The 14,829-nt window shown below is 55.2% G+C and overlaps 2 protein-coding genes across 4 annotated transcripts in view; both read left to right on the top strand.

The window, feature by feature from the left end:
• YY1 (YY1 transcription factor) overlaps positions 1-9,555 on the top strand; it is a 33,133-nt gene extending 23,578 nt beyond the window's left edge. Inside the window, exons 3-6 of one of the 3 annotated variants that reach the window (XR_013555960.2) lie at positions 1,325-1,385; positions 3,060-3,218; positions 4,544-6,699; positions 6,834-9,555. Coding sequence is in view for 1 of the 3 variants with exons in the window: in XM_060620743.3 (XP_060476726.1) it covers positions 1,325-1,385; positions 3,060-3,218; positions 4,544-4,726 (403 nt within the window). In the remaining 2 variants the exon portion in view is untranslated. Of the gene's footprint in view, positions 1-1,324; positions 1,386-3,059; positions 3,219-4,543 lie in introns of all 3 variants that reach the window. The other 2 variants (XR_013555961.2, XM_060620743.3) reach the window with 2 other exon arrangements.
• The window catches only part of EVL (Enah/Vasp-like), a 267,581-nt gene that overhangs the window by 245,327 nt on the left and 7,425 nt on the right, over positions 1-14,829 (top strand). The window lies entirely within an intron of this gene.

Here is a 14,829-nt window from a genome sequence, read left to right on the forward strand (position 1 = left end):
ATGGAAGCTTCCGGTCGCCCTTTTCCCAGACCGAGGGTGAAGAAGGGTATTGTTAGGGCCTTGGCTAACTTAAAGAAGACCACAGAGATCTTTTGTACCGAAAGAGCGCTGGTAAGTTAGCTCTTCTTGGGAAGGCCTCACTGACTCTCTTGCTTACCTGTTAACTGTGTGTCCTCACCTAGGAGCGTGAGGTGACAGACGTAGGGACAGGAGAGAACGTCTGTTTCAGAGATGTAAATCTGTTTTTCTAGTTTTTCTAGGAACTCTTAATCTCTCACCCCTCTACCACACACAGATCTGTAGGGAGTATTTGGAGAGAGAGTTTTGACAAATGACCAAAGGTTGGTTCAGTGGAAATAGCAGGTAGGTAAGCTATCAAATCAGCAAGCTCGCTGGGTAGTGACTCGGCACAGGGCTCTCCCCGCTGCCCACGTACGTGATCAGGCCTCTTGTTTTACCCGGTCCCGGAGCAGGGCCAGAAATCGCTGTCACTTAAAAAAAAAAAACGCACTTATTTTTTTGAAAAATGGTAATCTCCCCCCCCACCGCCACCAAAAGTAGTATGATAAAAATTAAACAGTGGGGAAGGGAAAGGGAAAGGGTATGGGGTGTTCCCGTCCTGCCTGGCCACCAGGGGCTCCCATAGGAACCCATAGGGGCTCCCCCGTCAAGCCTCGCTACCAACAGTTTGTTACTGTGTCTCTTTCCAGAGATAATGTAAGTAATTCTGTTTACAAGAACTATTCTGTACCTTTTAAAAAAGTATTTTAAAGATAAGGCCCGTCAGTATGAAATGAACCCTCCCTCCCCTTTTTTTGTAGCGGTATCGGAGGGATGTATGTCCAAGACCCTCCCGTACCTGCCGCTTCCTTTTCACAAGGCAGCTTTACCATCACAGCTGCTGCCCCTGGACACCATGCTTTGCTCCCGCTAGGAGATTCCTCTGTGGTCTGGGCTGGTGGTCTCTTGTGTTATTTAAAGAGCTTGAAGGAAAGAGCAGGTCCTGGAAGCACCCTGACCTCAGGGCCGGTCCGTTCTGAGCTGCCCCCGCTCACTCGCTGGGAGACCCTGGCAGCGGCCCCACCTCCGTGAGCGCCAGCTTCCGCATCTGTGAAATGGGAAGGTGCTTCCCGGTCACGGGTGCTCGCTGCGGTGGTCGCATCCCTTCCCTCCTGGACGTGTGTTGTGATCTTAGTGGTTTGTATCTATAAGGAAAACATTTCAGGGGCTATATGATTTATGCCAGATGAGTCTACCCACTCCTACAAATCTCTTTCTCTCTCTTCTTTTTTTTTTTCTTTTTTTTTTTTTCTTTTTTGGTAAGAATGAAGCCAAGAAAAATTAAAGAAGATGATGCTCCAAGAACAATAGCTTGCCCTCATAAAGTAAGTAATGCTAGGGGGAAGGTCTTCGTTAAACTGCCAGCAAAGATTTAGAGAGCTCCTGAGAAATCTGCACTTTAATTTCCATCCGATCATTAAGCGAGGAACTACAATCTTTGGTTTCTAAATTCAGGAGGCTCTGTTTGTGATGTAAGTTTTGTTGTTCAGTAAAGGCCACTTAAATTTAAATGGTATTAAATGGGGTTACTGTAGGGTGCCAATGTTTTTACTCTTATTATATATTGAATATGCAGTGTTAGGATTTTATTTCTCCTTATTGGATCATTAACAAGTCAGTCTTAAGACTTGGGATTGTGTCTCACCCGCGGACCTTCATGGGACTGTAAACTCATTGTGGAAATTTGGAAATTATTTTGGATGTCACTAAAGCAAGCCTAATAAACTTCATATCCTGCATAATTTTCTTAATTTACCCTGTCAATTGTGTGTTACTCGAGGGGTGCTTAATTGTTTTCAAATGTGGTTAGCCTTCCAAACAGAAGGCCGGTCCAAAAAGTCCTTGGAGGTGTTGGCTGGGTGTGTTTCACACCTAATTGGATGGATGGAAAACTAACAGATAAAGAAGTACCACGTAGGCGAAGAGAAAGAAGAGAGAAATGTTTAATGGAATAAAGAATGTTTTTTAAAGATCGACAGTTGGAGGAGGAGAAGTCTCAATTGGTCCTCGTGTTGGCCTCCCGGCTTCTTTGCGTCCTTTTTTTAACGCTCTCACCGTGGAGATCTTGAAGTGGGACACTGTTCCCTTTGGGGCCAAAAAGCAAATAAGCATTTGAAAACAGTTACGCCTTCCGAGCCTGTCGTCCCCTCTAACTTCTCTGTGTCCTCCTTTTCCAAATTACGTTTTTGAAAATCCCATCTTCTAAATGGAAACCCAGACTGAGGGTCAAAGCGGAAAAGCTGTGGCTCTCCCCTCCCGGGAGGACCCCGGTGTGCTGTCCGCCCACCCCACTCCTCCATCCCTGGACAGCAACTGCAGAAGAAACTGCCAGGGCCGCGAGGCCATGCTTCTCGGGAGCACCACGTGCCCGCCCGCCTCCCCGCCCTGCCCTGGTGCCCGTGCGCCCGCTTCTCTTCTGGTGTCTCACCGAGTCAGTTTCTTCTGCAGTTGTCCTTCCTTGGAGACGCTCTTCTTTCTCTGTCAAGAAAGGGGAAGAGGCAAAGAGAGAAGAGGGAACAGTAGGCGACGGAGGACAGCCCATTCTTGCAGCACAGAATAAGGGGCCCACCCAAGGTCGTGGTGGACAGCCGCCAGTTCACCTCCTTTGGTTTATCAGGGCTTGTGTTACTCCATCGGGGTGGGGGTGGGGGTGGCCTATCAGGTGAGGCGGCTGCGGTGTGGCCGGAAGCCAGGGTGCTGGGTTCTATTCCCAGCTCGGCTCCTACTAGCGGTGTGACCTTGGGCAAGTCTACCTGAAGACATCTCTGAGCCTCAGTTTCCTCTTCTGTAAGAAGGGTTTGCGTTAAATGAGAAGGCCCTTTCCAGCTAGCTGGTTTTTTGTCTTAAATGATACAACATTTCTATTGTAATACTAAGTAAAATTTAAGGGGGGGCGTTGGGGGGTTACGTGGTTTCTTGTATCAGTGAAGGCGATTAAGCGGTTGGATCCTTTGTAACAGCTGCAGTGTGAACCACTAAGCTTCTCTCTCTGTTCGAAGGGCTGCACAAAGATGTTCAGGGATAACTCTGCCATGAGAAAACATCTGCACACCCACGGCCCCAGAGTCCACGTCTGTGCAGAATGTGGCAAAGCTTTTGTCGAGAGCTCAAAACTAAAACGACACCAACTGGTTCATACTGGAGAGAAGCCCTTTCAGGTAGAGCCAGTCCCTTCCCCTTCCCCGCCGCCTGCAGGTGTAGGCAGGGCCGTGGGTGCTCGGGAGACGCAGCCCAGAGACCGAGCGCTCTGAGTGCTCTTCTGCGAGAGACAAAACTGGTGTCCCGAGGAAATACTGAGAAGGGCTGCCCGGCTCTCGACTTCCCCACAGGCCGGATCTCAGGTCCTGGAGGCGGGCTGTAGGGTGGGGGTGGGGGGGGGGGTTGAGGGGGCGTATCTCACCTGCAGGGAACAACAGGATTGCTCACGTAAGCCTAAAACTGCATTGCTAGTGCGCTCACGGTGCTGTGCAAGCAGTTTGTTTCCTGTGGTTGATTTAAGCATGTTGAGTTCCTAATCGACCGGGAACTCACGACATCTTACCGGACGAGAATAAGGATAGTTAACGTTTTGTCTTGTTTTTTAGAAACCCGTGACCAGTGAACGAACTAGCAATACAGCTCTAACGGGGTTCTTTTTTTTTTTTTTGTAACTTTTTTTAATGCTCATGGAGCACAAGCGGGGGGTGCGGTGGGGGGCAAAGAGAGGGAGACTCAGAGTCTGAAGCAGGCTCCAGGCTCCGAGCAGTCAGCACACAACCTGATGCGGGGCTCGAACTCCCAAACCGTGAGATCATGACCTGAGCCAAAGTCAGATGCTCAACCGACCGGGCCACCCAGGCGCCCCTTATTTAACTTTTATTTAAGTAATATCTGTACCCCATGTGGGGCTCAAACTCACGACCCCAAAACCGAGAGTCACATGCTTTTCTGACAGCCAGCCTGGCATCCCAACATGGTGCTTTTGACACTTGACGCCAGAACTCTTCCTAATCATTTGTTTGTTGACTTATTTAATGTTGGTTTAGATTAGAGAGACCGTGCGCTAGCAGGGGAGGGGCAGAGAGAGACGGAGACAGAATGCGAAGCAGGCTCCAGGCTCCGAGCGGTCATCACAGAGCCGATGCTGGGCTCAAACTCACACGAGCCGTGAGATCGTGACCTGAGCCGAAGTCAGACCCTTAGCCACCTGAGCCCCCCGGGCTCCCCTCATTTGTAGTTTCGTATTTGAAACATCGACAGAAATACGAACACCTTAACATGATACTGAGGGAGATTCTTGGTATTTCTCCTCCCTCGTATTGAAATAAGTTGTGAGGCGGGTTCAGGAGTTACCCGGTGACGGGACGGGCACGCTTCCCCAGAACAGGGAGGGAACAGCGTCTGGTGAGGGGAGCGGGCCGTTCCGTGGCGCAGCAGCCAGCTGCTCGCGCCCTCGGGGCCTGGTCAGAGTCTGAGCGGGTTCTCTCTGGTCTCTCCTGGACAGTGCACGTTCGAAGGCTGCGGGAAGCGCTTTTCACTGGACTTCAATTTGCGCACACACGTGCGCATCCATACCGGGGACAGGCCCTACGTGTGCCCCTTCGACGGCTGTAATAAGAAGTTTGCTCAGTCGACTAACCTGAAATCTCACATCTTAACACACGCTAAGGCCAAAAACAACCAGTGAGAAGAGGAACGGAGAAGACCCTTCTCGACCCCGGGGAGCATCTTCCAGGAGTGTGATGGGGAATAAAGACGCCTCTCCTTTGTATATTGTTTCTAGGAAAGAATTTTAAAAATGAATCCTACACACCTAAGGGACATGTTTTGATAAAGTAGTAAAAATTAAAAAAAAAAAAAAACAAACTTTAATAAGATGACATGGCTACGATGCTCTGTCTTGCTCTGTAATCTCGTTTCAAAAACACGGTGTTTTTGTAAAGTGTGGTCCCAACAGGAGGACAATTCATGAACTTCGCATCAAAAGACGATTCTTTATACAACAGTGCTGAAAACGGGACTTCTTTTCACATTCTTATAAATACGAAGCTCACCTGTTGCTTACAATTTTTTTAATTTTGTATTTTCCAAGTGTGCATATTGTACACTTTTTGGGGATATGCTTAGTAATGCTACGTGTGATTTTTCTGGAGGTTGATAACTTTGCTTGCAGTAGATTTTCTTTAAAAGAATGGGCAGTTACATGCATACTTCAAAAGTATTTTCCTGTAAAAAAAAAAAAAGTTCTATAGGTTTTGTTTGCTATCTTAATTTTGGTTGTATTCTTTGATGTTAACACATTTTGTATAATTGTATCGTATAGCTGTATTGAATCATGTAGTACCAAATATTAGATGTGATTTAATAGTGTTAATCAATTTAAACCCATTTTAGTCACTTTTTTTTTCCCGAAAAATACTGCCAGATGCTGATGTTCAGTGTACTCTCTTTGCCTGTTCAGTTACAGAAAGTGGTGCTCAGTTGTAGAATGTATTGTACCTTTTACCACCTGATGTGTACAGCCCATGTAACAGAAAGGGCAACAATAAAACAGCAATCCTACAGAAAGAATACGGCAGAGAAAGCTCTGTAAGCACAGTCTTATTTCCTTTTGTTGTCCAGAATAATTCCAATTCTTGAGCCTCCCAGAAATTGGAAGCCAAATAAAGCAACTGAAGTTTCCTTTACTTTCGCGCTCAGCTACGGTGACTGGTGATTGAAGCAGCACATAGATGTTTTGGTCCTTCCTACGCGTGCTGAGCTCTGAGAGCGAGTAGGTGACAGGCGTCCCGAGTTAAGGAACTACCTCAGAGGACCCCCAGCCGGACCCGTGGGAGATAGGATTTTGATTTTAGCTCCCCCAGCAAAAGCGTGGCTGAAACAGTCGTGCCCCGGCCTGTGCGCGCGCTCCAGGTAAGCTGGCGACCAGGCGGGGCGCGAGCAGAGGGGGCAGCGGGCGCCTCCGCGGCTCGGGAAGCGCTTCCGGTTCTTGGCTGTTGGCTTGAGAGCCTTGGCTCCCCCGTCCGGTGGGGTCTTCGCACGCTGGCAGATGCAGCAGTTGAGTGCCCAGCGGCTTATTAACGTCACGCTTCCAGCCGGGTACCGAGCGCAGATTGGCAGGGTGATGCGATGATTAAGAAAGTTGTACTCAGTGAGTACTTGACCTCTCACGTTGTGACCTCCTAAATGTACGATTATAATTTTTGAATTTTACTTCGAGTCCCATATCGGGCTCGTGAGAATGTTTTATAAGCCGCCAAGATAACAGCAAAATCCCATGTATTCAAAATGCAAACACACCGGGTGTCTCTGTGCTGTAGGCTTGACTCTGCAAGGTAATTGACAAACTAGCTAATGCCTGAGATTTATTTACAAGATGTCCAGGACCCCATCAGGTCCAAGATGTAGCCCTGTCTCTTCCACCTTCTCCATCGGTCCTGCACAGGAGGGCTGGTGACCTAATGACAGTGACCCTATGGCTCTCCGGAATTTTGAAGTGCCTTCTGAATCATAAAATGAAAATTTTAACTTCAGACGCTTTGTTTTATTCGTTCAGAATCTGTTATCCATTGGGTAGTTTGATGGAAGTGAGTTAATGAGAAGACCCCAGCTGTTCTCTGGATAAGCCAGGCTTTGCTGTATCTGGCAGTCAGGAGAGAGGTAAGCCCGCGGTGGAGGTCCCCTTCAGAGCCGCGCGCCCCGGCGCGCGCCCGCTTCTTTGGCCGGACCTGGGGCCGAGGCCTCTGCCGAGGCCTGTGGCGGAAAACGCCCGTACCTTCCCTCCCCACCCTCAGGTGAGCAGTCTCTGGGTGGCCGTACCGAATGCCACTCTGGTGGGGTGGCCGTGTTAGGAGTCTGGAGCCTCGTCCCCTCCACCCCACCCCGCCCAGCGCCGCCACACGGGAGCCCGGTCCCCGCGCTGTCCTCAGGACTTCCGCCCGGGGACCCACGGCAAGACAGACTTGTGTCGCGCCAGCAGCCCCAAGAGCCACGCCGTGACCTACAGAGAAGCCAGGCTCCCACGTGGAGCGAGGTCCCCCTTCCTCTGTGCCTTGATCCTTGGGGGATGCCTCGGTCATCTCTTGCGCCCCTTTCGTCTCTGAGTGAACCGTCGTCGCTCCCCGGGACTGCTTGCCCGTGTGTCACCTCTCAGTCTGCAGAGTTCAGTGCTGACGGGAATTTGATTGGGGGTTTGAAGACCACGTAAGGTCCCGGGTTCCTCGGCGGTAATCTCCGTTCCCAATAGTGTAGGAAACGAATCAGCGAGTGGCGGTGTTAAGAGTAGCTTGTTCTCATTGGCTGGAACCCAAACCCGTTTTGCTTCTGGTGAGAATTTATAATTTTGCTAAAGATGTGGTTTACTAAAATTGGAAGTGGTGTTCTAACAGTGAGTCACTTGTCTTGAGGATTAATCTGATTTATAAGTAATACTGATAGACCTATTTTCTTACATCCCAGCGGAAACAAATGCACGTTTCTAGCGTATGTAATATAAAAACTCCAGAGGATAAGTTTACACTTTACAAGAAGTTGTTTTCTATTTTTGGATTTCTTATTATTTCCCCCCCTTTTTGGTAGTGGGGCTCAGGGGGAAGCATAATATTTGTATAAAGAACCGTCACCCCAGAGTGACCTTTATTTTCCAAGGTGACATTGAACTCACGCTGTTGGTTTCACGTGGTGTTTGTGTGCTGTGCCTAGATTCAAGGCCTGAGGATTTGAGGAAAATCAAGATTTCCCCCACCCCCCCCCCCCCCCATTCGGTTTTCATGTGCAAGTTCTTTTAAACGTCACTTATTTTGCTGGATCTGAGGGAAGTAAGGCCCTTTGACAGCCTAGTATCTCGGTGCCTGCCAGTGTTTCCGAGCAGAGTTCTAGATGGTGTCTTCACAGAGGAGAGTCACTTCCGTTCAGCCAGAACCCAGGGAGATTCGCGGTCGGCCTGAGCAGTTGCGGTGCCGTGAGGGGGCTTTACTGCCGCCCCCGCTCTGCCCAGCCACACTTAGCCACTGTCACTCACCTCCGAACGTACGTCCGAGGCGCAGGGACCCCTGGCCCTCCCGGAGACCCGACGACCCCGCCCGCGCCCCGCACGGGCGGCGAGAATCCGTCATTTCTTGTCTGACCCGTCTGTGGCCTGAGACGAGCACGGCTTAGGAGAGCCGTGCGTTATTCCTCTTTTGATTCTTAAGTTCCTTCTGTTTTCTGGACATCTGACCACCAGCAAGAGCAAGGATCCCAGAGGTTTGGTGTAGCGGGAGAGCGGAAGCTGTTTACAGGCGTTCCCTTCACGCCACGACCCTGCCGGGAGGCCTCCTCCTGGCCTGCCTGTCGTTGGGTGGCCGCAGACGCCCAGCCTTAGGGGGCAGGGATACTCGCCTAACTTCGTAGCCCTTTGTCCTGGCTCCTGTTGGCATCAGTCAAGTCCAGCGGGTGATGGCAGCACCCAGACTTCACCCCCGAGGCAGGGGAGGAAGCCCAGGTTGCAAGCTCTGCTTCCTTGCCGCTCCGGTCACGCCCTCCACTGCCCCCTGACTTACCGGCCTCGGCCTCCTTTGTCACCGCTCACGTTGTGCACAAGTTCCCTGCTTGCCCGAACGGTGTGAACGCAGGCCCTTCAGAGCAGCGGCGTCAGGCTCCTGGCAGTCCCTTCAAGCCGGAGAGGATGCCGGAAGGTGCTGGAGAGGATGTCTGAGCTGGGACCGTGCGGAGACGGTGGGAGGGGGTGGGTGGCGTACTGCTGAGGCGCTTCCTCCGCTCCCCTTACAACAGCTGGAAGGGAACGTTGGAATGAAACGTCGGCCTTGGTTAGGTCAGCAGGCAAACGGGACTCCCCGCGAGCCGGTCACCCCGCTCCGCTCCCCGTGTTTCCGACCAGCGTTCTGCGAGTCTGCAGAGGGTGAGCGGGTGCGGCGGGATCACGTTCCATCGAAGTCGCGATGATTGATTTTCCACAAAGCGGCAAGTTTGATCCAGCTGACAGCTTTTTCGTTCAAGACAGGTGCCGCGAGAAACGGCATCGGGATGTCGCGGGGAGGGGGCAGGCGCCGCGCTGTGTTCTGTCTGCTGCCCTATCTGGGGGCCACGCGATGTCTGCACACATAGTGGAGGGCAAGGGGCATCAGTACCGAACAGAGTAACCTTGTTTCTGCGACATCCGTAACTGTTAACCAGGCTCTAGTATCTCCGGACGGTGATTGGTCAAGCCATTTTCATAGAACAATTCTGTTTTTATTCACTTTCTGGTAACTTCCGTAGGCCCTGACTCAAGGACTTAGCGTCGTGTCTCATGTACATCTTTTCTTAAATGTTCTCTGCCATTTCTGGAATTGTCCTTGGTTTTTCCTTAGCTCATAGGTCATAGATGCAGAAATATTATAGTATTTAAGGCATCCGCATCAAGCATCAGATGGCTTTGCATCCAGAAAAACATTTAACGATAACTCCGTTTGAAGCACCACGCATGTGTAACATGGCTCTATAAAATATAATAAACGCATAACGTTGTTAAGCTTTTCAATGCCTGTGGTTCTCGTTTGTCCCCCAGTCCTCCAAGCCGCCTCTCCCCGAGTCTCCTTACACGGGAAACCTGGCCACAAGCTGCCTGGGGTGGCTCCTCTGGGTTTCCTTCCGGCACGGAAATGGAAACGCACAGGATTCCACCCGTGCTGGCGAGAACTGCTTCCTGAACATCCCTCCGCTCCGAGATGGGCCGATGGGCCAGAGTTTTCATGAAGAGCCTGCCCGCTTTTCAGAAAGCACGGCACGGCCAAATGACATTCTCATGGCCCACTGATGCCCAGTGGCAGTTCTGGGAGCTCCGGTGCCTAAAAGAAGGGCTTACTAACTGGGATAAGACTGAACAGCCTGATAAACTATATACCGAGAGCTCCTGAGGATTTGGCTAAAAGCAAAATGCAGAGGAGCGTCCTGCTCTGTCCTGGCTGGGGCCCTGGTGTCTGCTGTACTGATCGAGGAGATTCATGTGACTTTCCCTCTTTGCTAATGATGGAAGGGGCTGCTGACAGAATGTTGCTGAGGTGGCGAGTCCCAGGCCCGCGTGAGGCCCAGAACTGCTGAGCGAAGGCTTGAGGTAGAGCTGAGCTGAGGGGTGGCCGTGGTCGAAGATCGAGTGTGCATTTCTGGGTTTTAGATGGGAAGGAAGCGAGGTCATGGAGGGCTGTGGAATTGTTTCCGTGGGCACCCCCGCATAGCGGTGAGGCCAGCGTCCCTCCTTTGCCCTTGTCCCTATCTCCAGATGGCTGTGGGGACATTGGTTGAGAACCTAACTTGCCCAGGACCATGCTCGACACGGTGAGCACCGTTTCATTTTCTCCTCCAAACTGCTCTGGGAGGAGCTCTGCGGCACAGCCCCATGTCGTGGTCGAGGGTCACTGGCAAAGGTCCCGGCAGTCGGGATTCAAAACCCAGGCCTGCCTGCCTTCCTCCTGCCACTGGGCCCGCTGCCTGAGTGGCTCTCCGACCCCTTACGAAAAAGCCGCAGTCCCTATTTAGGGGGCAGTACCGTACCCACCCTGCCCAGAGTCTTCGAGGGCATTCCTGGCCTTGGAAGCTGGCTCCTGGGGCTGCTCACTAGTGGCCAACAGGCCTCAACCCCTTATTCCGGTTCCCGGCTGCTCCTCTCCAGCTTCCTGCAGGCACTACTGAGCCAGTCTCCTAGCTGGGGCTCTCACCACCCCACCCGAACCTGCAGTGGCTCCCCTCTTCCTGCAGAACAAAATCCAAAGCTTTCCACCTATGCTCAAAGCTAAGCCCCAGCCCTGACCTACTTTTCCAACCTCTCTCTCCCACCGCTCTTCACCTTCCCCTTGCAGTTTTTCATTTCCAAAGCTTCCCCTGCCCTGGAACTCCCAGGTTCGCTCATTCGTGCAACAGTCCGGAGGGCGAGCTGTGTGTCAGGCGGGGTTTTCCGTGCTAATGGAACTTGGCATTACAGCTAGCGGGGCGGTGGCAGGGCGGGCTCTGAGGAAGCTTGCGCCTAGCTGATAGTGACCTGGATCGAGCCCCCCCCCCCTCCCCCCATCATCCGTTACATGTTGCTTATGTACTAGTCCCCATGAGTCCCAGGAGCTGGTGGCCAGAGCCCCTCTGCGGCCCTGGCGGGGCGGGGGGACTGCCCATCCTCCCCTCCCCACCGCCTGGCCTTGGCAAATTCCTGGTCGCCTCTGCCCTGCCCTCCTTCCCGGGCTGCCGGGCCGGCAAGGCCCGAGGGTTCCTCGCTGTGCGCCTCCACCTCCGGCCGCAGGGGGCGCTGTGCCCGGCCGCTCTCCCGCCCCGCGGAGAGGGGTGGGGCCAGGTGCGCGTGCGCGCGGCGCTGGCTGCCCGGGGGCCCGGAAAGCTAGCCCTTCTGGGAAGCCGGGGGATTTCCGGAGCCCGCTGGGGCGGGGACGCTTGGGGTCCCCTCCTGGGCGGCAGCGCCTGTCGGGGGCTCGAGCACGGCTGGTGGGAGGGATCGGGGAGGGGGGTGCGCAGCCCCAAGTGCAGATGACCTTGTGCAGATGGGCCGCCGGGGCTTCGTCTTCCTCGGCGCGGGCTGCGGGGCCTTCTCCCTTGGGAGGGCAGCCCGGGCGGCCGCGGGAGGCCGCAGGGCAGGGGAGCCACTCCGGGAGGGGCTCCTGGTGCACCCCCCAGACCGGAGGGGCCGGGGGGAGAGGCCCCAGGCAGCCGACCACTCCCGTGTCCCGGGGAGAGTCAGAGCCCGGTGTCGCGGAGGGTGGGGGAGGGGGGGCTTCTGTGAAGCGGGTTGGGAGGAAGCTGCGGGAAACCCTCCAGGCCCCGCCGCTTTTCTCGTCCACCCTCGTCTGACAGGCCCCCTCAGCAGCCCGCTTCCACGCCCAGATCCCCCTCCGCACCCCGCTCTGCCGAGTCACCCGCTCTGATGCCGGTCACTGGCCCCCACCCATCGTCCCTGGGGACCTCAACATCCGTCCTCAGGGATGGTGCATCGCCTAGCCAGGCTGCTTCCCGGCCTCCTTATGGTGACCCCGCCCCAGCCTGCCACCGCCACAGGGGCTCCCAAACCTTGTTTTCGCTGACACCTGTCCACTCCGGTCTCTGTCCTGGGTCCCGCTCGGCCCCTCCTGCCCTCCCCAGGGTCGAGCCCCAGCCTCTCAGCCTGGGCGCCCCTGGCCCGATACCTTCACCACCTGGCCCCTCCAAGCCCCTGTCCTGGCTTCATTCCCTCCTACGTTCTCGCCTTCCCTTGTCCCTCTTTCACTTGCCTGGCAGACCCCAAGCTGGCCCTGTGCTCAGGAGCCTCTCTGCCGTCCGTCAGCCACCCGCCACGCAGGAGTCCACTCGTTACCTCGCCCTTTCTTTCACACCCCCTGGCCCAGCACGTCCCCCCATGTGTGCCCCCTGTCTTGTGTCCCCGCTGTAGTCAGCCACCCCCCCCCCCCCCCCCCCCGTGCTGCCCAAACCTGCCTGGACGCCCCCAGGGAGGCTCTCAGGGTCTGCCAACCCTGGAGAGCCACCCAGTGGTGACACCTGGAGGGGGCTCCAGGGATGAGAGGGTGTGGGGGAGGGGTGTGGTCAAGCAGACTGACGGTTACCGCCTGAGTGAGGCCAGGCGGCCTGGGAGAGTGTGGCCAGGGCAGGGTGGGAGCCAGTGTCCCCGCGGGCTGAGCTCCCAGCAGCCACTGGGCCACCGCAGAAAGGAAGCAGAGTCCAAGGAGCACACGGGCTGGGTGGGCCGTGGCCCTGTCCAAGGTTCCTGCCCCTCTGGGGCCTGACCCGCCGCTCCAGGGTGTCCGTCACCTGCAGCCACAGAACTTGGTGAGTGGACCAGCAGGAGCCCAGGGAGCCAGCCCAGGCTGGTCCTGGCTCTTGTGACAGTCCCCACAGCAGGGTGGAGGATGGCCCAGCGGGTCCCCGGCCAGGCCTGGGGCAGGGGTGTGAGGAGGGCCGAGTGAACTCGGACAGGGCTGTCCCCCACTGGCTTCCGCTGCAGATGGAGGTCTGTTGGGGGGAGTGGAGGGTGTGAGAGCTGTCGTCACGTCCCAGAACCTGCCGGCTACAGGGTGACTGAGAAGGCCCCGTTCTGGGACGAGGGGCTCTTGATTTACGAGTGCCGCTGAGTACCTCCGTGGAAGTGGCCAGCGAGAAGGGGGTGAGGGAGACGACGCCGTACTCGGTGCACCTGGGGCCCGAAGGGAGAAAAAAAGAGCCGTGGACACGTGTGAGCGCCAGAGGAGGTGGCCGACACTTCCTCGCCACGCCTGGCCTCTCGCACTGGAGAAACGGGGAAACCGTCTGTCGGGTTGACCCAGTCTCCCTCAAACTGCCACGGGGGCTTCGTGCATCATCATCCCTTCCTGAGTGGTCCTGCCTGCCTGTCGGAGCCCTCCCTTCCCCGCCCCGAGGTGCCCTTTGGCGCAGGCACCCCCAACTCAGCCCTCCTCGTCTTGTCCCTGTCGCCTCCTCGCCTCACAGCTTCCCATGGGGTCTCTAAGGCATAACTCTGAGCCTATCACTCCCCTGGGCAAAACCAGCCGGCTCCTGGCCGTGGCCGTGACGCACGACAGAGAACCCAAGGAAGAGTGTGGGACTGGCCTTCCGGAGACCAGGCTGGCCCTGCCTCTGCAGGCCTCCCATCCCCATTTCCCCGGGGAGAGGGGGGCAGGGTCGGAAGTCACGGGATGTGCCACGGTGCATTTGTCCCTTTTACAAACCTTTCTCAGAAACCCCAGCCGCTGCTTTCATTTCGCTGACCAGATAGATCTGGGACACGGGGCCGCCTCTGGCTGCGAGGCCAGACACACTGAGGCCCAGAGCAAATCGTGTCCCATTAGAAAAGGGCAGATTGGCCATTAGGGAGGCACCCAGGAGGCTCAGCCCTGCTACGTGACTCGGCCCGGTGGCCCTCTCCAGCCTCCTTGCTGCCGCATCGAGCCACACTGCTCCTCCTTCCGCCTCCCTCCCCCCTCTGCCCGCGGGCCTCGGTTACACCTGCTCCCTCAGCTCCAGCCCCACTGTCCCCTCCGTGGCCCGGTAGGTTGCTGCTCTGCTGAGACTCCAGGCATCTCCTAGAGGACTCTCCCGAGCCCAGCAGGATAGACAGGAGCGTTTCTCCGGTGAAATGCCACGCAGCTGTTAACAAAAACGGGGCCAGTTCGAGCACACTGATAAGGGAAAGGTCTCTGTTTGTGAGTTGAACTGTGTCCCCCAAAAGAGATGTTGAAGTCCTCAGCCTCAGTCTTTGCTGATGTTATTAGCCAAAGCGAGGTCCTGCTGGGGTAGGGTGGGCCCACAGGCCAATGACGGTGCCCTTCTAGCAAGAGGAGAAGACAGAGAGGCCCAGGGGGAAGGCCACGCGAAGACAGAGGTTGGAGCGGTGTGTCCACAAGCCGAGGGTCACCAGCCACCACCAGGCAAGGAGGGATGCTCCCTCGGAACCTCCAGAAGGAAGCTCACTGCTGCCACAGGATCCCAGACTTCTGGCCTCCGAACTTGGAGAGAATAAACGTCAGTTTCGGTCACACAGCACGTGGTATTTTGTTACGGTGGCCCAGGGAAACTACTGCAAGTTCACCGTCAAGTGGAGACAGCACAGAACGGTCAGTACCCAGGTCACGCTTCCCGGGGAGTGCGTGTTCCCACGTGCTGGCTCCGCCCTCCCGGAGCTGCCCCCCCGGGAGCCGGAGGCCGCCCCTGCCTGGGCCAGGGAGGTGGGGACAGGCTTCCCGCTTCACAGCACAGTCCGGTTCCGTTTACATTTGTATTTTTTTTTACCACGTGAACACATTACTTACTCCAAATAAATATAAATTC

The sequence above is a fragment of the Panthera onca genome, chromosome B3 (assembly GCF_046562875.1).
Source record: "Panthera onca isolate mPanOnc1 chromosome B3, mPanOnc1 haplotype 2, whole genome shotgun sequence".
NCBI classification, from domain to species: Eukaryota; Metazoa; Chordata; class Mammalia; order Carnivora; family Felidae; genus Panthera; species Panthera onca.